Source organism: Triturus cristatus, chromosome 11 (assembly GCF_964204655.1).
Source record: "Triturus cristatus chromosome 11, aTriCri1.1, whole genome shotgun sequence".
NCBI lineage: Eukaryota > Metazoa > Chordata > Amphibia > Caudata > Salamandridae > Triturus > Triturus cristatus.
The window spans coordinates 1,045,692,758-1,045,714,589 of record NC_140594.1 but is presented as its reverse complement, the minus strand read 5'-3'; the positions used below and the strand labels follow the sequence as shown (position 1 = coordinate 1,045,714,589).

The 21,832-nt window shown below is 44.5% G+C and overlaps 1 protein-coding gene across 1 annotated transcript; it reads left to right on the top strand.

The window, feature by feature from the left end:
• Nucleotides 1-16,903: 16,903 nt before the first annotated feature.
• On the top strand, nucleotides 16,904-18,631 carry NCBP2AS2 (NCBP2 antisense 2 (head to head)). Its single transcript, XM_085635306.1, has one exon. The coding sequence runs from the start codon at nucleotides 16,933-16,935 to the stop codon at nucleotides 17,317-17,319; it is 387 nt and encodes a 128-aa protein (XP_085491432.1). The 5' UTR covers nucleotides 16,904-16,932; the 3' UTR covers nucleotides 17,320-18,631.
• Nucleotides 18,632-21,832: the final 3,201 nt, after the last annotated feature.

Here is a 21,832-nt window from a genome sequence, read left to right as displayed (position 1 = left end):
TGACATTGTAAATGACAATGCCTTTTATTTATGTTTTGGGTTTAAAAACGTAAATAAAAGGCATTGCCATTTCAATACTAATAGCTTAAACTCTCGCAAATGCGAGACCTGTTGCATTGCAAATGCTTGTTTAGCAAAGTGCCTAGCTGTAGTTTTTTAACCCTAGCTCTGCCGGCACCTAGGGAAACCTAGCAAACCTATACATTTTTGAAAACTAGACACCCAGGGGAATCCAGGATGGGGTGACTTGACTGCCTCCCACCAGGTTCTGTTACCCAGAATCCCTTGCAAACCTATAAAATTGCCAAATAAACACCTTTCCCCCACATTTATCTGGTGGAAAGTTCTGGAATCTGCGTGGATCCACAAATTTCCACCCACCCCGCGTTCCCCAAAGTCTTCCGAGAAAAATGGTACCTCACTTGTGTGGGTCAGCCTAGTGCCCGCGACAGGAAACGGCACAAAACGTAACATGGACACACCTCAATTTCGTAGCGAAAAATGACCCTTTTTTGGCAAAGTGCCTAGCTGTAGTTTTTGAACCATAGCTCTGCCGGCACCTAGGGAAACCTAGCAAATCTATACATTTTTGAAAACCAGACACCCAGGGGAATCCAGGATGGGGTGACTTGACTGCGTCCCACCAGGTTCTGTTACCCAGAATCCCTTGCAAACCTCAAAAATTGCCAACAAAAAAACACATTTTCCCCATATTTCTGTGGTGGAAAGTTCTGGAATCTACTTGGATCCCCCAATTTCCACCCACCCAGTGTTCCCCAAAGTCTTCCGAGAAAAATGGTACCTCACTTGTGTGGGTCGGCCTAGTGCCCGCGACAGGAAACGGCGCAAAACGCAACGTGGACACACCTCAATTTCGCTGTGAAAAATAACCCTTTTTTGGCAAAGTGCCTAGCTGTAGTTTTTGAACCATAGCTCTGCCGGCACCTAGGGAAACCTAGCAAACCTATACATTTTTGAAAACTAGACACCCAGGGGAATCCAGGATGGGGTGACTTGACTGCCTCCCACCAGGTTCTGTTACCCAGAATCCCTTGCAAACCTCAAAAATTGCCAAAAAAAACACATTTTCCCCATATTTCTGTGGTGGAAAGTTCTGGAATCTACTTGGATCCCCAAATTTCCACCCACCCAGTGTTCCCCAAAGTCTTCCGAGAAAAATGGTACCTCACTTGTGTGGGTCGGCCTAGTGCCCGCGACAGGAAACGGCGCAAAACGCACCGTGGACACACCTCAATTTCGCTGTGAAAAATGACCCTTTTTTGGCAAAGTGCCTAGCTGTAGTTTTTTAACCATAGCTCTGCCGGCACCTAGGGAAACCTAGCAAACCTATACATTTTTGAAAACTAGACACCCAGGGGAATCCAGGATGGGGTGACTTGACTGCCTCCCACCAGGTTCTGTTACCCAGAATCCCTTGCAAACCTAGAAAATTGCCATAAAAAACAAATTTTCCCTACATTTCTCTGGTGGAAAGTTCTGGAATCTGCGTGGATCCACAAATTTCCACCCACCCCGCGTTCCCCAAAGTCTTCCGAGAAAAATGGTACCTCACTTGTGTGGGTCAGCCTAGTGCCCGCGACAGGAAACGGCGCAAAACGTAACATGGACACACCTCAATTTTGTAGCAAAAAATGACCCTTTTTTGGCAAAGTGCCTAGCTGTAGTTTTTGAACCATAGCTCTGCCGGCACCTAGGGAAACCTAGCAAACCTATACATTTTTGAAAACTAGACACCCAGGGGAATCCAGGATGGGGTGACTTGACTGCCTCCCACCAGGTTCTATTACCCAGAATCCCTTGCAAACCTAAAAAATTGGCCAAAAAACCACATTTTCCCCACATTTCTCTGGTGGAAAGTTCTGGAATCTGCGTGGATCCACAAATTTCCACCCACCCCGCGTTCCCCAAAGTCTTCAGAGAAAAATGGTACCTCACTTGTGTGGGTCGGCCTAGTGCCCGCGACAGGAAATGGCGCAAAACGCAACATGGACACACCTCAATTTCGCAGTGAAAAATGAAAAATGAAAAATGAACCCAGAGCCAAAAACTGAGCAGCAACTTGCAATAGTTTTTTATTATGTACCGGGTATATAGTAATTATTCTGTAAAAATGTGTACATGGAAAAATCGGTATGAAAGACACCTATGTATTTCTGAAATGGGAACAAAATATAGATTTTAGAAACAGTAGATATTTACACATTTCCGAATTTGGGAATACTCATACTAGCATGAGAATTATCAGTCATTTTTTAGAATGACTTCTTTTTTACACAATGTCTTTCATTTGGAAGGCAGAAATGCATCGAAAGTCAATAGGTAATAACAGTTCCTTTACAAATCTGAATTACCCTAAGTCTCCCGATATAAATGGTACCTCACTTGTAGGGGTAGGCATAGTGCCCACGACAGGAAATGGCTCAAAACCCAACGTGAACACACCACATTTTCACAATGCAAAATTACCCTTTTTAGGTCTCGCCTGAGCCAACGCTTTAGCGCTGCTCTGGCGAGAGCTATAGAAAACGGGGATTTGGAAGTGCAAACAAGTGCTTTTCAGGCCCCCAATTACAGTGCATGTGCGCCGGGCGCGCGCACCATTTGGCAGCCTGCGTGTACATTTCGCGGGCGCTTTGATGTTCTCAGTGAGCCGCGCGGCCACTGAGAACATCAAAGCGCCCGCAAAATGATTACTTTCACTTTAGCGGCCGCACGGCCGCTTTGATGTTTGATCGCGATTGCGATCTTTTTCTTTTCCAGGTCTCTTCCCGCCCTTTGAAACTATGGAGTGTTGCTAACACCTGTCCCAGTGGCTTGAAAGATCTTTCATTGTGACAGCCGCCCCCCCACCCTAAGGAGTGTAAATTCCCCTTCACACCCGATTATGGCAGACCTTTCACACGTCATGCTTTGTTAATACTTCACAATCATCTCACTAGGGAAGCAGGGCGTGAACAAAGGGCTAGGCTCCAGTCTCTCGCACAACAACAGACGGCTTGAGCCTAGCGCACGAAGAGCGCGGATGCATCCATTCCTTAGCACGGTTCCCTTCCATCACTGGGGCGCGAATTCTTTCTTGAGGTGATAAGCGCCCCCTTCCTGTTACTTCAGATATAAGCGAGGGACAGCTGTGGTGCATCTCGCCCTCCTCGCCCCCCCCCCTTAACGCATCGCTGCTCCAGGAGCCGGGTCACACTGTGACCAGAGAGTAGTAAGACATTTGTTACGGTTTTTACATAACTCTAAAATGAAGTGTGATTGACGTGTGGCGCTTAAGAACTCATCATTTTATAAATAAACCTAGTGATTAAAGCTGGCCTTCAGTGCCTGCTTTGTTACAGAGACCTCCGCTGACATACGGCCTTGTGCTTTTTGTTTGAGTGAAGATATGCAGTGTAAAATCACAGTAAAATTTATAATAAGATAAGATAAGGTTAGTAGTGACGACATTAGAAAGTGAAAACGAGGCCAGAGGCACAAAATATGTGATCATGGGTTAATTGTCTTGCTTTCATTTCGCAGAAATGTTCATGGACAATAGGGCGCTGCTGCTTTTTATCAGAATATTTCTGGAATGCATAGCCTGGCTCCCCTGTCCAACTAGCGCCTGTGGCTAGCGATAGCCAGACAGGCTCTGCTTGCCCTTACGAGCCATTCGCTGGGCACGAGCAGCCGCATCTAGTCATTAAAGCAGTGCCTGCTCAAGTTCCTTCCATCCCTCTGGTGACTTGGCCTTGCCCATAAAACAAACTAACAAGCATTTGCAATGCAATAGGTCTCGCATTCACGCGAGTATGAGCTATTGACATTGTAAATGACAATGCCTTTTATTTATGTTTTGGGTTTAAAAACGTAAATAAAAGGCATTGCCATTTCAATACTAATAGCTTAAACTCTCGCAAATGCGAGACCTGTTGCATTGCAAATGCTTGTTTAGCAAAGTGCCTAGCTGTAGTTTTTTAACCCTAGCTCTGCCGGCACCTAGGGAAACCTAGCAAACCTATACATTTTTGAAAACTAGACACCCAGGGGAATCCAGGATGGGGTGACTTGACTGCCTCCCACCAGGTTCTGTTACCCAGAATCCCTTGCAAACCTATAAAATTGCCAAATAAACACCTTTCCCCCACATTTATCTGGTGGAAAGTTCTGGAATCTGCGTGGATCCACAAATTTCCACCCACCCCGCGTTCCCCAAAGTCTTCCGAGAAAAATGGTACCTCACTTGTGTGGGTCAGCCTAGTGCCCGCGACAGGAAACGGCACAAAACGTAACATGGACACACCTCAATTTCGTAGCGAAAAATGACCCTTTTTTGGCAAAGTGCCTAGCTGTAGTTTTTGAACCATAGCTCTGCCGGCACCTAGGGAAACCTAGCAAATCTATACATTTTTGAAAACCAGACACCCAGGGGAATCCAGGATGGGGTGACTTGACTGCGTCCCACCAGGTTCTGTTACCCAGAATCCCTTGCAAACCTCAAAAATTGCCAACAAAAAAACACATTTTCCCCAAATTTCTGTGGTGGAAAGTTCTGGAATCTACTTGGATCCCCCAATTTCCACCCACCCAGTGTTCCCCAAAGTCTTCCGAGAAAAATGGTACCTCACTTGTGTGGGTCGGCCTAGTGCCCGCGACAGGAAACGGCGCAAAACGCAACGTGGACACACCTCAATTTCGCTGTGAAAAATAACCCTTTTTTGGCAAAGTGCCTAGCTGTAGTTTTTGAACCATAGCTCTGCCGGCACCTAGGGAAACCTAGCAAACCTATACATTTTTGAAAACTAGACACCCAGGGGAATCCAGGATGGGGTGACTTGACTGCCTCCCACCAGGTTCTGTTACCCAGAATCCCTTGCAAACCTCAAAAATTGCCAAAAAAAACACATTTTCCCCATATTTCTGTGGTGGAAAGTTCTGGAATCTACTTGGATCCCCAAATTTCCACCCACCCAGTGTTCCCCAAAGTCTTCCGAGAAAAATGGTACCTCACTTGTGTGGGTCGGCCTAGTGCCCGCGACAGGAAACGGCGCAAAACGCACCATGGACACACCTCAATTTCGCTGTGAAAAATGACCCTTTTTTGGCAAAGTGCCTAGCTGTAGTTTTTTAACCATAGCTCTGCCGGCACCTAGGGAAACCTAGCAAACCTATACATTTTTGAAAACTAGACACCCAGGGGAATCCAGGATGGGGTGACTTGACTGCCTCCCACCAGGTTCTGTTACCCAGAATCCCTTGCAAACCTAGAAAATTGCCATAAAAAACAAATTTTCCCTACATTTCTCTGGTGGAAAGTTCTGGAATCTGCGTGGATCCACAAATTTCCACCCACCCCGCGTTCCCCAAAGTCTTCCGAGAAAAATGGTACCTCACTTGTGTGGGTCAGCCTAGTGCCCGCGACAGGAAACGGCGCAAAACGTAACATGGACACACCTCAATTTTGTAGCAAAAAATGACCCTTTTTTGGCAAAGTGCCTAGCTGTAGTTTTTGAACCATAGCTCTGCCGGCACCTAGGGAAACCTAGCAAACCTATACATTTTTGAAAACTAGACACCCAGGGGAATCCAGGATGGGGTGACTTGACTGCCTCCCACCAGGTTCTATTACCCAGAATCCCTTGCAAACCTAAAAAAGTGGCCAAAAAACCACATTTTCCCCACATTTCTCTGGTGGAAAGTTCTGGAATCTGCGTGGATCCACAAATTTCCACCCACCCCCCCGCGTTCCCCAAAGTCTTCAGAGAAAAATGGTACCTCACTTGTGTGGGTCGGCCTAGTGCCCGCGACAGGAAATGGCGCAAAACGCAACATGGACACACCTCAATTTCGCAGTGAAAAATGAACTTTTTTTGGCAAAGTGCCTAGCTGTAGTTTTTTAACCCTAGCTCTGCCGGCACCTAGGGAAACCTACTAAACCCACACATTTCTGAAAACTAGACATCCTGGGGATTCTAGGGAGGTATGGCTTGCGTGGATCTCCCAACGTTTCCTTACCCAGAATGCCCTGCAAACCTCAATTTTAGCTGAAAAAATCACCTTTTTAACACATTTTTGTGTGGGAAAGTTGTGGCATCACTGGGCTGACACAATTTCCTACCACCCAGCGTTCCCCCGGGTCTCCCGATAAAAACGGTGCCTCGCTCGTGTGGGAGGCCCAAGTACCCGCGACAGGCAAGGGCCCAAAACGTAGTGAGGCGACATGAAAATTGCCTATCTCAAAACGACCTGGTTTTGCAAGGGGGGTCACTTGGGTTTTTGGCCCGGTGCTCGGCGGCCACCTAGGGAAACCTACCAAACCCACACATTTCTGAAAACTAGACACCCGTGAGGAGTGTAGCAGCCGTACTGAGAGTTGCTCTTAGGGGCAAGGTGACTTTTCCAAGTTCCAGTGATGATGCTGTTGCTGTAGTCAAGTTTCGAGAGGACTAGTGATCGCACTACTGTGTTGAGATCCTCTGCGGGGATAAACAGGTGATTTTCCTGAGATGTTTTAGTGTGTAGAGCACTTCTTTGGCTGAGTTGTTAATGTGTTCCTTCATTGACGTGTTTTTGTCCACGGTGACACCTAAGGACTTTACTGAGTTCAATATAGAAGGAGAATAGTTTAGTGCGTCCAAGTTCTTGACCCATTCTTGGATTGGTCGAGGATTATTTTTTGGGGAGAGGAGTAGTAGTTCAGTCTTGCTGGGGTTCAGCTTTAGGTAATTGGAGTTTAACCAGGTTTGTATCTTCTTTAGTGTGGCATTCAGATCAAGTCAAGTCTCTGTGTGATGTTATCTTGTAGTATAGTTGTGTGTAGTCAGCATATAGGTGTTATTTGACCCCTGATTGGTTTAGAATAACTGTGGGGGGTTCCATGAAGAGATTAAACAATGCAGGAGAGGGGATTGAGCCTTGTGGTACACCTTGTGGAACTGGAACTGGCTTTGAGAGACTACAGTTGATTTTTATATGCTGAGAACGATGTAGAATGGACGTGAACCATTTCAGGACTGTGCCTTTGATACCAGTGCAGTTCTTGGATATCTCCAGTAGAGCTTGATGGTTTACTCTATCAACGGCCGCCAATAAAATGAGTAAGATTAGGCGGTAGGATTCACCGTCATCTAAGGATTTGTTGATGTCATCTGATATATTGAGCTTGGCATTTTCTGGGCTATATCCTTTCCAGAATCCTGATTGGATTGTGTCATGGAGGTTGAAACCCTCAAAGTAATCCTGAGGTCTCTGAATTATTGGATTCCTTCAACTCTGCTTTAATGGTAGCTCTGGACGCAACCTTCCTTCATAAAAACCACTGTTCCACCTATCATCGACCTTTAGCCCCGTGGTTCTCGCCAGAGTTAAAAACAGAAAAATCAATGTGCAAGAATCTAGAGAGGCGTTGGCGCAGAAGTAAAGAGCCTCAACATAAAGATATGTATAAACAAGCTCTGTCGTGCTATCCCCATAATATTAAATCTGCCAGGTGGAGCTTTATTATTAACCAAATTGAACAGGCAAGTAATTCCCCCAAAGTTCTTTTTAATATACTGCACAATTCTTTCACTCTTAAAGCATGCACTCGTTCTCCCAGAACTTATGTGAAACTCTGGCTAATTTCTTTCAGGAGAAAATCTCTCTCGTTTATTCAAATTTTCATATCCCCCCCCACAGGGCAAAGAGATCATTATCTCCAAGGTAGATCAGTCAAAGGCTACTCTCCATACATTAGACAGTTCCCAGCCTATCACTATGGAGGACATTCATAGTTCTTTGATATCAGCAAAGTCTGGCTTTTCCCTGGACCTTTGCCCGCCTAAATTAATGTCCTCGCTGGCTACTTTCTGTGCCCCAGTGATGCTAGACATTTTTAATTGCTCAATCAAAACAGGCACTATTCCGCCAGAGTGGAAGGCGGCATGTCTTTACGGAGGGACCAAAAACGTGCCAAAATACATTCCAACAAGCACCACCGTTAATCTATGGCACATGGCAACGGCCGCTCTGGGGTGGAAAGACAAGATTACACAAGTCACCCTGTTATTAAAATCAGACCGGGGGGTTATCGAAATTCCCAGGCTTTGATAAGTGGGACCTGATAGGTCTTTCAAAAGTTGGTGATATGTGAGTAGGGGGGAAGGTGACCCCTTTCGGTGATCTCCAACGTGACTACAACTTGCATATAGGGGAAACCTTCAGATACCTTAAAACCTGTAATGTTCTGCAGACGGCGATACCCAAAGGTACTGAGCTGCCTGTCTCCTCGCCCCTAGAGGATAGACTCCTAGATGACTACCTACCGGATAAGGTGATCTCGCTGACATACAAAAAAACTATTAAACAATACACCGGACACAATGGGGAAAACTCGGGCAAAATGGGTGGAGGATGTTGGGGACATTAGCGACGAAGACTGGCAGGAGGCACTGGCATCCCCCTGGGAGGTAGCGATCCCGATTTAAATTTATCCAGTTCAAACTCCTGCATAGAGCATACTGTACAAGTTTGGTATTGGTCAAAATGGGTGCCCTTAACTCCACGGCGTGCGCTAGGGGGTACCGCCAAATAGGAACCTACCTGCACCAGTGGTGGGAATGCCCGATTCTCCAGAAATATTGGGAGGGTCACATCGTCAATGTAATCAACCTGTCACAAAACAATGGAGGTTTCGCCCCGTTGGTGCCTCCTCAATATATGGAGAGGCAACTAGCCTATCACAAGCTGAGAGAGTGTGGGTTTCCCTTGGTTGCATGGTGGCGAAACACAACATTGCAAGAACATGGAAGGGGGTCACTAGGCCCAAACTCAGTGAGTGGGAGACTGATATGGATTTGTGCATGCAAGCGTAGAGAGTGATATATGAGGGAAGAGGGTGCCCACAAATATGGTCCAGGATCTGGGGTGCATGGAATGTAAATAAAGGGACGGTATGTACTCCAATCAACGACGCTTTCCCATCGACAGCAGACCACATGGAAGAGTAAAGTTTAGATCATAAAGGATTTACTGAGATACGAGGTCTCGTTGTGGGACCTAGATATCATACTGATCGATATTGTACCAATGCACTGTGACTGTACGAAATTATTGAAGACTGCACTGTACTTTGCTTTCTTTTCTGTTCTTGTTTTGGATTATTCAATAAAAAGGATCTTTTATTAAAAAAAATTAAAAAAACATCCGTCATCACAGAGTTATAGTGGGTGGTGAGGTCATCCACGGTGTTAAGGAGAGGCATGCGTTTGTTAGATGGGAATGGGTCAGATCAGGGTAAGCTGTGAGATTGAACTGTATAAGATGGTGGTCTGACCAGTCGATGGGTATGATGGATCGGAGGGAGACAAGCTCTTTTGGTAATTATCGCATCTAGAGTAGAGCCTTTGTTGTGGGTCTGTTTGTGACATAGTTGCTTGAGATCATTAATTTCAAGAATGTTTATTTGGTTGTGGACTGTGGCCTCTTCTGTGTCATTCCAGTGCAGGTTGAAGTCACCCAAGAATACTTTGTAGGTGTCAGTTAGGGAAAAGATAGATGGTGTGGAGTTTGATAGGAGTGACACCTTTTGTTGTGAGTTTGATTCCGAGATATTCTAAAGTCATGTAGTTTGTATTCTCTAAGGTGAAGAGCCAGATTTCTTCTTTGTTGATAAATCGCTAGCCCACCCCTATTCGTACTGGTATGTCTTGTCTAATGATGGGATAGCCAGGTGGTGTGAGCAAGTTCAGAATCTGGGTTGAGTGAACGTTAAGCCAGGTTTCCATTAGGAATGCAATGTAGATTCTGTCAGCCAGTATAGTTTCAGCTAAATCTGTGGCGTGTTTAACTGCTGATCTACAGTTAAGAAGCATGCAGCTTAGGGAGCTAGGAGTATTATTTGTAGTGTGTAGCATCTGAATAGTGGTATTATGAGCAGGGGGTCTGGTTCACGTGTTATCTAAAGAATTCTGGTTTTGCCCATGATTGCTGGGATTCTGGATGGAGGCTTGAGATCCACTTGGGGAGTTTTTGTGCTGTATGATTTGTAGGGTGATTCCCCTTCAGTAGTGGATAGGGGGTTGTGGGCTCAGTAAAGGCTATGAGACAGGTAGCCCATGGGAATGGATATCCAGCTGTTTTGTCGACTGTCTCTTGGAGATCCTTTGTGGAGAAGGTGATGTGCTAAGTTGGCCTGGGTAACAAGGTCATTTTTACGTGAGAAGTCTTTGGCTACAGCGTCAAGTTTTAGGTATATTCTGCTAAGAAACAGGGTATGTCAAGAAGGACTCCTGTTCCATATGAGGGTGAGCATTCATCGGGTCCTATGTCTATGGAAGACATGTGATCTTCCATAGAGGGGACGGCGATGTTATTAAGGTTGGAAGTGAAGAGGGTTTGTTTGTCCTGAGTGTGCTCCACATTCGGAGTCGGGTATTGTGGGCTGAGTGTGTTCCACTTTAGGAGTCCAGGATGTGTTCGTTGGGGGATCAGTGGTGGACGATCTTGGGTTAGAACTGTTGCTATCATGATCACTGTGTACGTCAAGGTGCTGTGTTTCAGTGTGGCCATTAGCTAGTGGTAGGACTTGTGCTTTCCTTGATAAGGCAGTTGTCAGGGGGGTAGGTAATAGTGCATTGTGTGGCAGTGGAGTCCTGGAGGCGCAAAGGTTCTAGGTTGATGGTCTGGGGTAGATGGTGGGTGCGTGGGGAATAGGAGCATCTTGTGACAATACAGGAAAAAGTGACTAGAAGTGTCGGTCAAAGACGGAAAGGAGATGTTCTGTCGCTTGAATTAGTATATTACCTGTTCTGAAGATAGATATGAAGATCTCCTCGCTTAAGCTTTTGGAGGGGCTGGTGGTGAGCTTAATTCCATAGGGATTTTTGATTGTTTTCGTTACATGTCGGTAGAGAAAGAATATGTTTCTCCATTTTGCAGGGCATTTTGAATGGACAATGAAGCCAGTTTTTGTATTGTCATTGCTCGCATTGTAGTAGGTATCAGCTATTCGTTTCTCTGGTAATTGCTTGATTAGGTTGTGTTTGAACTTTTTCATTGCGTTTTTTGAGTGATTTTTGAGATATTTTATGCTCCAGGAGTTGGGACTGTATTTCTCAAGAGTGGCATAGTGGGATTTGGGAAAAATGACCACATATTTAGAAAATCGACTTATTCACTTGGTTAGAATTGCAATTTAGAACACTTCTAACGGCTAATTAAATGCCTGATTTAGAAATGACTCAAAAAATGTGTGAGTACCCCTTTGTACAACAAATAAATAAAATCAAAATATTGCATTATGACGAATGTAGAAGTGAAAGATGGTATTAGAAATGCTTTATTTATAATTACGTGTTTTTCATAATTTTGCACCAAGCAACTATAATTTAGCCTGTGCAGTGACTAGGCCCAATACTTTCTTTTCAACCTTTGATCACAGTAAAGTATTCTGCGCAACAGCCTAGCATTTATGTCATCCTAGAAATGTGCTGACTCTAATATGTTCATTTAATTCCTCTCATCCTATGTTAGATCGTTTCCACTAAGAATAATAGACTAATTGACACTGAAAAGAACAAATGGTGACAAACGTATAAATGTTGCTTCAAATTAACTGGATATCTTCATATTTGCTGACTAGCCTTTGTTTCTGCGTTGAAACTTATAGTTCGTCTTTTATCTTGGGTAAGAAGGTTCTCATGGGAACCTTTCCTCATGGAACAATTATACTGGAAAACTGTATCAATCCAGATGACGAGAGTGCAGACTGTGAGGGAAACGGAAACTGATACTTGTATGAGAAAACTATAATAATGAGTGTTCCTAGCCAGTTAGACTACCACACCTCTACGTTCCCTTGATCCGTCCAGTGGTCCTGCTGCTGGATTTCTCCTCTGCCTGATACCCTTCTTTATAGAGAGTTGATTCCTTTTGGTTATTCCAGAGGGGATTTTGCCTTACTAATTTATGATTGATGCTCCTGCACAGATTGCTATTCTAAATACAGTTGCTAATGCAATTGAGGGAAACTCAGCTGAGTTTTCAAGGACTACTCTTCATGAGAAGTTCATTCCCTATTTACTGCTCTTTTCCAATGATACTCTTTATGGGCTCTTATTTAGAAGAGGTCCCTTAGCTAGTTTACTAGGTTAATTTATGCAACAGATGTCTACTAAACTGAACAAAGAGTTTTGAGACTGTAACCTTAACAATAAAAATAAAGCTGTTAAAACTATCTCAATCTCTCGCCATTTACTTATCGTAAATTACAAATGTCTACGTTGTTTTAATGATCTTTTTCTAGCGAGCTCTAATTCTCCATGCGAAGGAAAACGTCCATTGACCTCTACAGAGCTTTAAGGATTCTCCATGGTGATATTTGTAAATGGGTGTACGGAAAGGCATGAACCATCTTTGCGAGTCCACTTTGGGCTCCAGCAGTTTCAAGGTAGGGGAATGTCATCATGGCTTTTCTATGTAGTGGAGCCCCTTCAGAGATGTGGTGGGGGTAGTGTCTTACTATGTATTATAAGCAAATGTCTGTGTTAAAGGGCTGCGTTCTAGGGCATAGAGAGACTAGGTAATCAGTGTAAGAGCAAGCAGTGGTTTCTTATCTGTAATAATGTTGTTTTATCTTCTGGTGTCCTAAGTTTTTACTGTTGTTAAAGATTGCTGAGGGGAGGGGGTAGATGGAATGGAGTAAAAGCTAATTCTATTTGATGAGGAGCAAGTTATGTCCTAGCTTTCTGTGGCTCTTTTACTGAAGGCAGATCTGTTGTTGACAAAAAATGTCTGAACAAAATAGAAAGGTCTTATCTGGGGGAGAAGTCCAAAAAGTAAAAGTTCTTCCTTCTTTCTGTGAATTCACTACTAAAGACTCGGATCTGTTGTTGACAAAATGTCTGCCCAAAATAAACAGGGTTTGTCTAGGGAAGAAGTCCTCTTTTACTTTATACGGCTCCGTCATGTAAGAGACCATAGCCTGGGATTAACAAAATGCCAGCTATAAAGTGTCCATCCCTCGGCCAAAATCAAAGTAGAAGGCAAGATAACACCAACTTGCAGCAATTGGTAAGAGGGAAGAATTTCCTCAGCATTTATGGGGAAGGCAGGGCTCAGATGGTGTGAGAGGTTGGTGAGCACCATTCTCATTACCTTCTCGTCCATCTTCCCATCCCATTCTTTACGCATGAGCAGTTTGTCTGCTCCATAAAAACTATTACCTAGCTAAGGTCAAAATACTTCCCCAAATATGGGGCTGCCGAACCAGCATGCATAAAGGGGGAAGCATATTACTAGGACATTTTGTACTTTTCTTTCTACGGTGCAGACATGATACCTAGCAAAAATGGTCCTTACGACGAGGGTGCTGGGTATGCTTTACGCTTGATTTGTTTCCCCCCGCAAAGCATATGGGGGGTTACAGTATGTTGGCTCTGCCCCACGTCCAGCCTCTCTGGATGCCATCATGTGGTATAACTCGGGAGGTAGCCTTTGCTATCTTTTGGTTTTAGCATGCAGGGAAATCGGAGTAGTTGGGGTTATTGGATTGAGGCTGGTGCTATGATGGATGCAAAAAGAGCAATTGATGGACAGAATGCTGATCTATGTCAAACATTCAACCCAGTACATAGATCTGGGCCTAAATACATAGTTGTTTGGCTCCCCATGCCATTCCAGTTAAAACTCAGCCATATGCAAATCAGTCTTGACCCTTTTCCCATGGGAACAGTCCAGTATGAACTGCCAGGCCAGGGCCTCCCTGGACAGGAAACAAGCATCCTTGGACCGGTTTCAGGGCATCATCCCTCATTAGCCAGGCTAGCTTGGCTCCAGTGGCATTGAGAGCACAGGACCCAAGTTTGAGCGAACCTGTCCCACTCGGGGTGACAAATGCAAAAAGAACAATTGATGGACAGAATGCTGCTCAATGCCAAACATTCACCCCAGTATAGAGAACTGGGCCTAAATCAATCGTTTTTTTACACCCCATGCCATTCTAGTTTAAACCCAGCCATATGCAAATCAGTTTTGACCCTGTTCCCCATGGGAACAGTCCAGTCCGAACTGCCAGGCCAGGGCCTCCCTGGACAGAAAACAAGCATCCTGGGACCGGTTTCGGGCATCATCCCTCATCAGCCAGGCTAGCTTGACACCAGTGGCATGGAGAGCACGGGACCTACGTCTGGGCATACCCATTCCACTCGGGGTGACAACATGGAGGTGGAACCAGGTCCTTCTATGAAATCTTCATTGCCTTCCTTACAGGCCATGAGTGAGGCTGGGGAGAAGGCGGCCTTTAAGGCCCGGGAAACCACCACTTAACGTCCCCAGGCAGGGTATGTTTGAGCATGATTGTTGTAATAGGGAGGAGAGCCAGAGGGGTCATTATTTTCAGGGTTCCGATTTTACAGACCTATTAAGGCATCTAAGTGGACTCTAGTCTCCCCTCATTTAGCACATTGGCTGATGCAGATGATTTTGGTTGTATTTTGGCCTCATTTCAGCCGGTTGAGCCTGAGGCTGTACCCTTATATGATTCTTTCCGGCAGGTGCTGTCGCATGTATGGAAGGTGGTGGACAAATCCTCTTTCCCTTGTTTTCTTCCAAGGTGTTATCCTTTGGACATATTTGCAGATGCTTTTCCATCTGTTGCGTTTTCCAACATTGGGGTCCAGTGGCTCAGGTTTTGAGACATGGGTGCCAATTACTTGCCAAGTTTGGCATGATATGCAGTGGTGGTTGTACCCAGATGCCCTCACCAAGGGTCCTGTTGGGTCTGCCCCCTCCTACTAAGGGTATAGCCTATGGGGAAGAGTCTCCCCATTTTCCATCTGGAAGGCATTGGCGTTCGAGCTGCTCTGTTTCATCTTCTCCCAAGGGGTGTGTATTGAGACAGATGCTCAGGTGACAAGGTCTTATGTGTGTCATCAAGGAGGGATGTTGGTTCTCTTCCTTTTTGTTCGATCCCGGGTAAGGCGCATGGGCCTGAGGATCAGCTCAGTATACAAGGAAACTAAACTTGCAGCTCCTGAGAAATGCTTCTTTGCCTCCCCTGACTTTATGGGTGCTTGCCTGCATATTCCCAGCCATCTGGCTGGCAAGCAGTGTCTTTGTTTTGCTGTGGGCTCACGCTACTACCGTTTCCAGGTGCTTCCTTATCAGCTTTTTATCGGCACTAAGATTTTCCAACCCTCTTGGCTCCACTTGCTCAGGGAATTCGAGTCTACCCTAACCTTAAGGACTGGCTGATTGTCTCTCCTTCTTTCTCTAGGCAACAGAGGGAGTGTGTCGAGTCTGTCATCTTCTGGATTCTGTTAGGTTTCTTTTCACCCACAGGTAGTTCTCCCTGTGCCCCTCTCAGGCTCTGATGTCAATTGGGCACTCTTCCGTCTGTTCCACCATCTACAGTGGGTTCTTTCCCAACCTTAGGTGTCTGCCCCTCAGTGACTGCGGAGTCTGAGAGAGATGTCCTACGCCCTGCCCATGCTCCCCTGGGCCTGTATTCATTTGTTCACTGGTATCTGGCTTCTCATGAATGAGTGACTTTCATTCCTGGGCTCTAAGAGGTTGGGGGTCTCTCTGGTGGTGGTTGTCGCCTCTCAATCTCTCCAAGGGTTTCGGTCTCAAGACAAAGTCTCCTACTGCAGTGCTTTCGACAGGGCTGATTTAATGACACCCTGAGGGCACACTCCAAAACAGGAATGTCTGCGCCAGCATTCTGAGGGGAGGAGCGTGTGAGACCTCCGGCAGCAGCCGTACTCACACTGTGGATAGGAGATCAGCGTGGATGTTGGCACGTCTCCTATTGTTTGTCCAATATAAAATAAAGTGTACTAAACAAAAAATCATCATGCGGCAGAAAAAGGAGAGGTGAAGGGACGAGGGAGGTGGTAAACAAGGACAACAGGAGGGAGAGGGAGCAAAGGCAACACGACATGGGTAGCAGATCATAAATATGCGTAAAGGAAACAAGAGCGGCAGTGGGCAAGCGAGAAACAGCACTGGAGCATTGATTACCAAAATAAAAAGAGTGCACAAACAAAGGATACATAGACCCAACAGTAAGGGCATATATAACAGGGGCAGTCGCCACAAAAGTGAAAACATGCCCAAAGGCGGGACAAGGAACAGCGTTTCACGAATAAAAAAGAAAGCAATTTTGAAAGGCACACAAAGCAGCGAATGGAAAGTGGTGGATGTGGCCTTTACCCACAGAGGGATTACACATGCGCTGTAGAGCAGCGCATGTCCACTGCCTCTAGGCTCGACCTAAAAACACCATCAGGGCAAAATGTAAATAGATGACCGAGTGAATTTACAGTGGTAACCATAAGTGCAGCCTTGAAAGGCGCTCCAGGTCAGCACAGTTGATTACTCTTCTTCCTGGATTGGGGTATCTAGTGAAACTGGGAAACATCACAGAAATTCCAGAATGAGAGCATCAGCCTGTTCATTCATGACACTAAAATGCTTTCTACATCGACCATACTGCAATTTAACAGTTCTATTTCATTTTTGATCTCGCCATACAAACACAATACATAAACACGAATACATAAGCCTTAAGATTGCCATATCCATGTTTTTGCTGTATACTCAGACACGTAGTCCTGAGATTATAATTAAACAGGACTACAGCTCCCAGAATACAAAGTGAAACATTTGGATGTGGAAACCTACTGACGCATCGACTCCGAAACTTTATAGCTCAGCTTATTAAGTGTTCTTAATATGAAAAAGATGGAATCTTTAACAATCTTTGTTTCGCAGCAATGTGTACTCCGGAGCCGGTTTACTTGTAGTTTGTAGTCCGAGTTCGTTAGCGGAACGCCACAGGCTTCCGGGGTTTGTCCGTCTTCTCTAACTACACGTTCTGCTCCCCGTCCTTCTTCTCTTTTGGAGGTCGTACTTTCTGTGTCTTTGTTTTGCGTTGACAACGCGTGACGTATGAACAGGCGTCAGGTAGCAGCAAGCCCTTGTGTTGATAGTGACCCCGGAGTTTTCCTTTCCTTTCCTTTCACCATGGTGCTGCGCCGGCTGCTCTTCTCGCTCTTGAATAACGCGCAGCTAATAGAGAAGCTTTCTGAGTCCCGACCCATCCGCCGTGCGGCACAGCTCACCGCCTACGCGCTGACACAGGCTCAGCTCAAGGGCAGCGAGGCAGCGGGCCGCCTATTACGCTCGGACACTATCCGGCAGATCCAGCAGGGGGCGCCCCGAGACCTGCAAGACGCCAGCAGAAAAGTAGGGCGGATCAGTGAGACCTTCATCCGAGAGGTGAAGGAAGGATTGCAGGAGGCCAAAGGTAGCCTAAAAAGCAAGCAACGGAAATGAATCCAGGGGCCTGAGCCTCGTCCAGCTGAGCCCCTGAACAACATCCACACCGAATCTCTGCCTCAATCTGCCGGGTCCTCATTCTTAAAACTTTAAACGAGGGTTAAGGCAAACAAGGGTAGCAAATGATGGATTAAAGGGTTTCACCCAAGGAGAAGAACCCGAAGTTGGCAAGTCACAACAGTGAACAATGTGTGTGTTTTTTTAAGACCCAAACCGCAACCACAGGATGTAATTTATAGAGTTTAAACCAGGGCGACATTCGGAGTCAAAAACTTCATCCAGGTCAACGCTCGTGTTTCTGGTTGCCACTCAAGCCTCTGACGCAAGACTTGTGGCGATATCAGTTTCCAAGGAAACTGTCCATTGGGCTTTTTGTATTTGGATGCAGGATTTAAGATCAGTTCCGTGTGAGTTTAACCCTGATTATGAAATCCACAAGAGAAAAAGAAAGTGAACGATGCCTGCAGTTAATGATAAAACCCGTATTAATTGTTTTCCTTTTTGACAAAGAAAGACACGTTTCAAGCCAAAAAGCACATTAAAGTGAGCAACGTTTAAACCAATGGATTTACATAGCTTCATTATGGCCGTTTTGCAGAAAATCAAGATTGGAACTAATTGAAGAGAATATTGTCAAGCTGATATTTTTGGATCTTAAGACAAAAAAAAGAAGGTGAGCAGGTTTCGTCAAGCATTCTGAAGCCACAAGTATGTAAGAATAATTGGAAATGAATAGGATTGGTTAGAAAACTTTTAGTTTGGTGTTCTGATGTGGGCATTTATAGGTTGCAGAAACCAATTGGTGAGGGGTCCGTTACAATAGTCAATGCACTGGATTAATGATGTGTAGAACAGCATAGTAATTTGACATACAGGACTACAGCGCACAGGAACTAACTTCCTAAAGAACATTCACAGCTTTCATGTGGAAAGAAAAGGCCATTCCATAACAGTATATGTATCCACTGAAAAAAAGAGTCCTTAAGTGACGGACTGTCTGAGCAACCAGAAGTATTCAAAATGGAGACTTCTACAGAAGGACAAATTAATTTCCTATCGGAAGAACCGTGCCAATCACTGCCTGGGTTATGGAGTTGTAAGAAGAAAAAAATACCAGCTAATGGTTTGGAGAGACAGTTATTTGAAGACAGAAAGTATTTCATGTTAATTGGGAAATAGATGCAATTGTAGACCTCAATTCAATGCTGCTTAACCAGGGTATCGTTTCTGGGATCTAATCATCCTTGACATTTCGTGAGGATTGAAACCCATCTTTTAATTGATAAAATAAAAGAGCATAATAATTGGACACTCACTGTAGACTTTATTTTTTCTCTTTTGACAGATCCTGTGTTGCTAGTATTTCTGTATTGTGGGTTAAAATTAAGACCCCCCCCCCCCCTTCAAATCATTTCTACATAACCCTTGGGGGCAATTGGTGCAGACCCTTTTGCAAGGACCTGAGGCAGTGGTTGTTTAATAGGCAGTACTCTGAGAAGTCCATTTTATAAATGGTGACAGAGGGCAGTGGGTGTTGGGCCTATACTTATGGTGAGTAATCCTGTTGGGGCCTAGACCCTGCAAAAGGTACTGTTCGTGCAGTGGTTATAGTATGACAAAAAGGTATAGTACTTAAAACACATTTCCAATTAGATCTGCTTTATCTTGCTTTACAAACATTTAAGTGTAGAACCAGTAAAATTAATATGGAAATAAGATGTATAGGTACAGAAAGACAGAAGGTTCTAGCACCTTCTCCACCCAAGATACATCCCCGGATACATGTATGGTAAGGTGGTTGAATACAGACATGGGCGGCTGCTGTTAATGGGCGAGATGGGCATCTCCCTGCCACTCTGGAGGAGTAGCAAAAGTGTGAGAAGGAACACCGTGCAACTAGCAATACATTTTCTCACGAGGGGTGATTTGGTAGGGGTCTGGCGCTCACTTAACGATCTACAATATTTTTAACTTTATCTTGGTTACAATGCTCTAAAAGGTGGGGTGATTCACCTTACTCCCCCAATTTTTTTGATCTAACATCAAAGTGCACAACATTTCAGCCCCAAGCTCATGCCAAAATAATTTTGAGAGCATAAAAACATAATTATCAGTAATATTGAAAATCTGATCTTAAAAAAAAAAACAATTCGGCCTCCTGGCTTTCTCCTTTGTTTTTAGCCTTAGAACCAACACGTGTGTCATCGCTATGAGGCGTAACCAATATAGTGTACGTTATGGAATGACCCCTTAGTCCCGGTTGTACTTCCGTCTGAGATAAATCCTTGAATTGTCCACAAGCGTCACCACCATCCCTTACTTTGAATCTTTCCTTTGAGTATCACAAAATCTCTTCTTTCAAAATATTACTAGGTATCTCCTTAATAAACGCCGAGGTCTGAGTGTACTTGCTCTCTTATCAGCGAGACTCGTGCAGGGAGAACTTCTCGAAATACAGGAGATGCCTCGTAATATTTTGTAAAGATAGATTTTGTGATATTCAAAGTAAGGGACAGTGGTGATGTTTGTTGTCAATTTAGATTTTTCACAGCCTGATGAGCAGAAAAGCTGGATTTCATTAAAGACACAGAGGCTCAGATCATGCAAATCTCTTCTATTGCCGCAGCTCCGCAGTAACCATGAAGAGAATATAGAACTTCAAAAAACATTCCATTAGAGTATATAGTCCATGAGCACAAAGCCATCTTCCTTCTTTGCCAAGTGCTGCGAACAAGAAATAAACTCAGTGAAACATAACTCCAATTTGACGTGGAACGACTCACTTCTTTCATTAACAATCCGTAGACATCTTATTCTGAAAGAAAAAGGACACAATAGGTCAAAATATAAAACCCCCTAGGTAGGGTTAGTAAGAGGAGGGATAATCTTAGCCTCCGTGTCTTTAATAAAATCCAGATTTTCTGCCCACCAGGCTGTGAAAAATCTAAATTTTATGACATTACACGGAGGCCAACATTATGCAAGTATAAAGTGAACTAAATACGTTGTCAATCACGTTATTGACAACAAGACTGGTAAGTAGTGAACGGTACAGGACGCTGCGTACGGGGAAGGCTCCGGATAGTCTATTTTGGATGTGGCTAATACCATCATTCAATCAGACCTCACACAGACAGAGATCGTTTACTCTTGGGTCATTGAGCCTCATTGTCGTTACACTTTAGCTTGACGGATCTGATGTCCTTTTGCTTGCTGATTATTTCCTCAAAAGATATATCCTACACTCATAAAATTTGCCCTGAAGAAGCCCATGTTTGGGCGAAACGCGTTGGCTGGCTGTTTTTATGAAGTACAACAAGAACAATAAAAGACGGAAGATATAAAACATCTTTATGTGATCTGCTCTGTGTTGTATTTGACTCATCTGTGTTATTATATTGCCTCTCATTCAATTCATTTCTAAATATCTTGGAGCCTTCCACCCAACATAAAAGCTTTAGAAGCTGATGCGCCTCTGGGAGAGTGCACCGAAAATAGAAACATCAACACCACTCTCACTCATCACTTCTTTGACCCATTTGCTTTATGAGAGAATCTGAGAGATCAGCAGTTGAGTTCCAACTCATTTCAGACTTATAGTTCACTTTTCATACTCTTTGAGATAGTTGACAACACACAGACATTAATTCAGTGGAAAGAAAGGGTAGAAGATGGATGACATTGTTTTTGTCCTTTTCTTAAGATAAAAGCAAACTCCCTCAGGTTGGTAAGTTCTGCTAGTAACATCTAAGGCTTTTACATCTGAGGTTCGTCTGAAAGAAATCAAGCAAAATGACACAATAAGCTTATCCGAAATATGCTTAAGAGAGAGGTTAACATAATCTCCCCAAGAAGATATAAGTTGTAAAATGTTTCTTACGTCCCATAAGGCTGTATATTTTGGAGTTTGAGGGTTAAGAACCCGCATGCTACTCATAATTTTCTTTGTTAGAAGGTTTTATCCCACCGAGACACCATCAACCAAGCAGTGACCCTCAGCTATTGCTGATCTATAGACATTAACTGTTCTGTAACTCAGGCCAAAAACAAAGAGTGAACTAAATTATTTGAAACAGGACTGTAGTTTTGCTGAAGACACCAGCAAACCCATTTGTTCCATGCCATTCGATATGCCTTCCTTGTTCCAGATGCCCAAGACTCAGATATGAGTTGGAAAGCGTCCTGCGAAAGCCGTGGGATTTGCCATTGTTGCCTGAAATCTTCCAGGCCCTCAGAACCATTGGACCTTGGTCTATGAGAGGGTGTGATTCTCCCTCTGGACCCAGGAGTACTTGTTTGAAAGGAGGTATTAGAAGTGGAAAGTCCATGGTCATCTCCAGGATGACTGGAAACCATGCCTGAGACCTCTAAAGAGGGCTTATCACTACCATGCTCTGCAGGTCCTGACAAGCATGTAAGAGAAGACATGGAAGTACGACATACAGCAGGAAGGCATATGGCTTTAAGCCCTGCCAATCCTGGAGGAATGCATCTACCCCTGCTGCTTGAG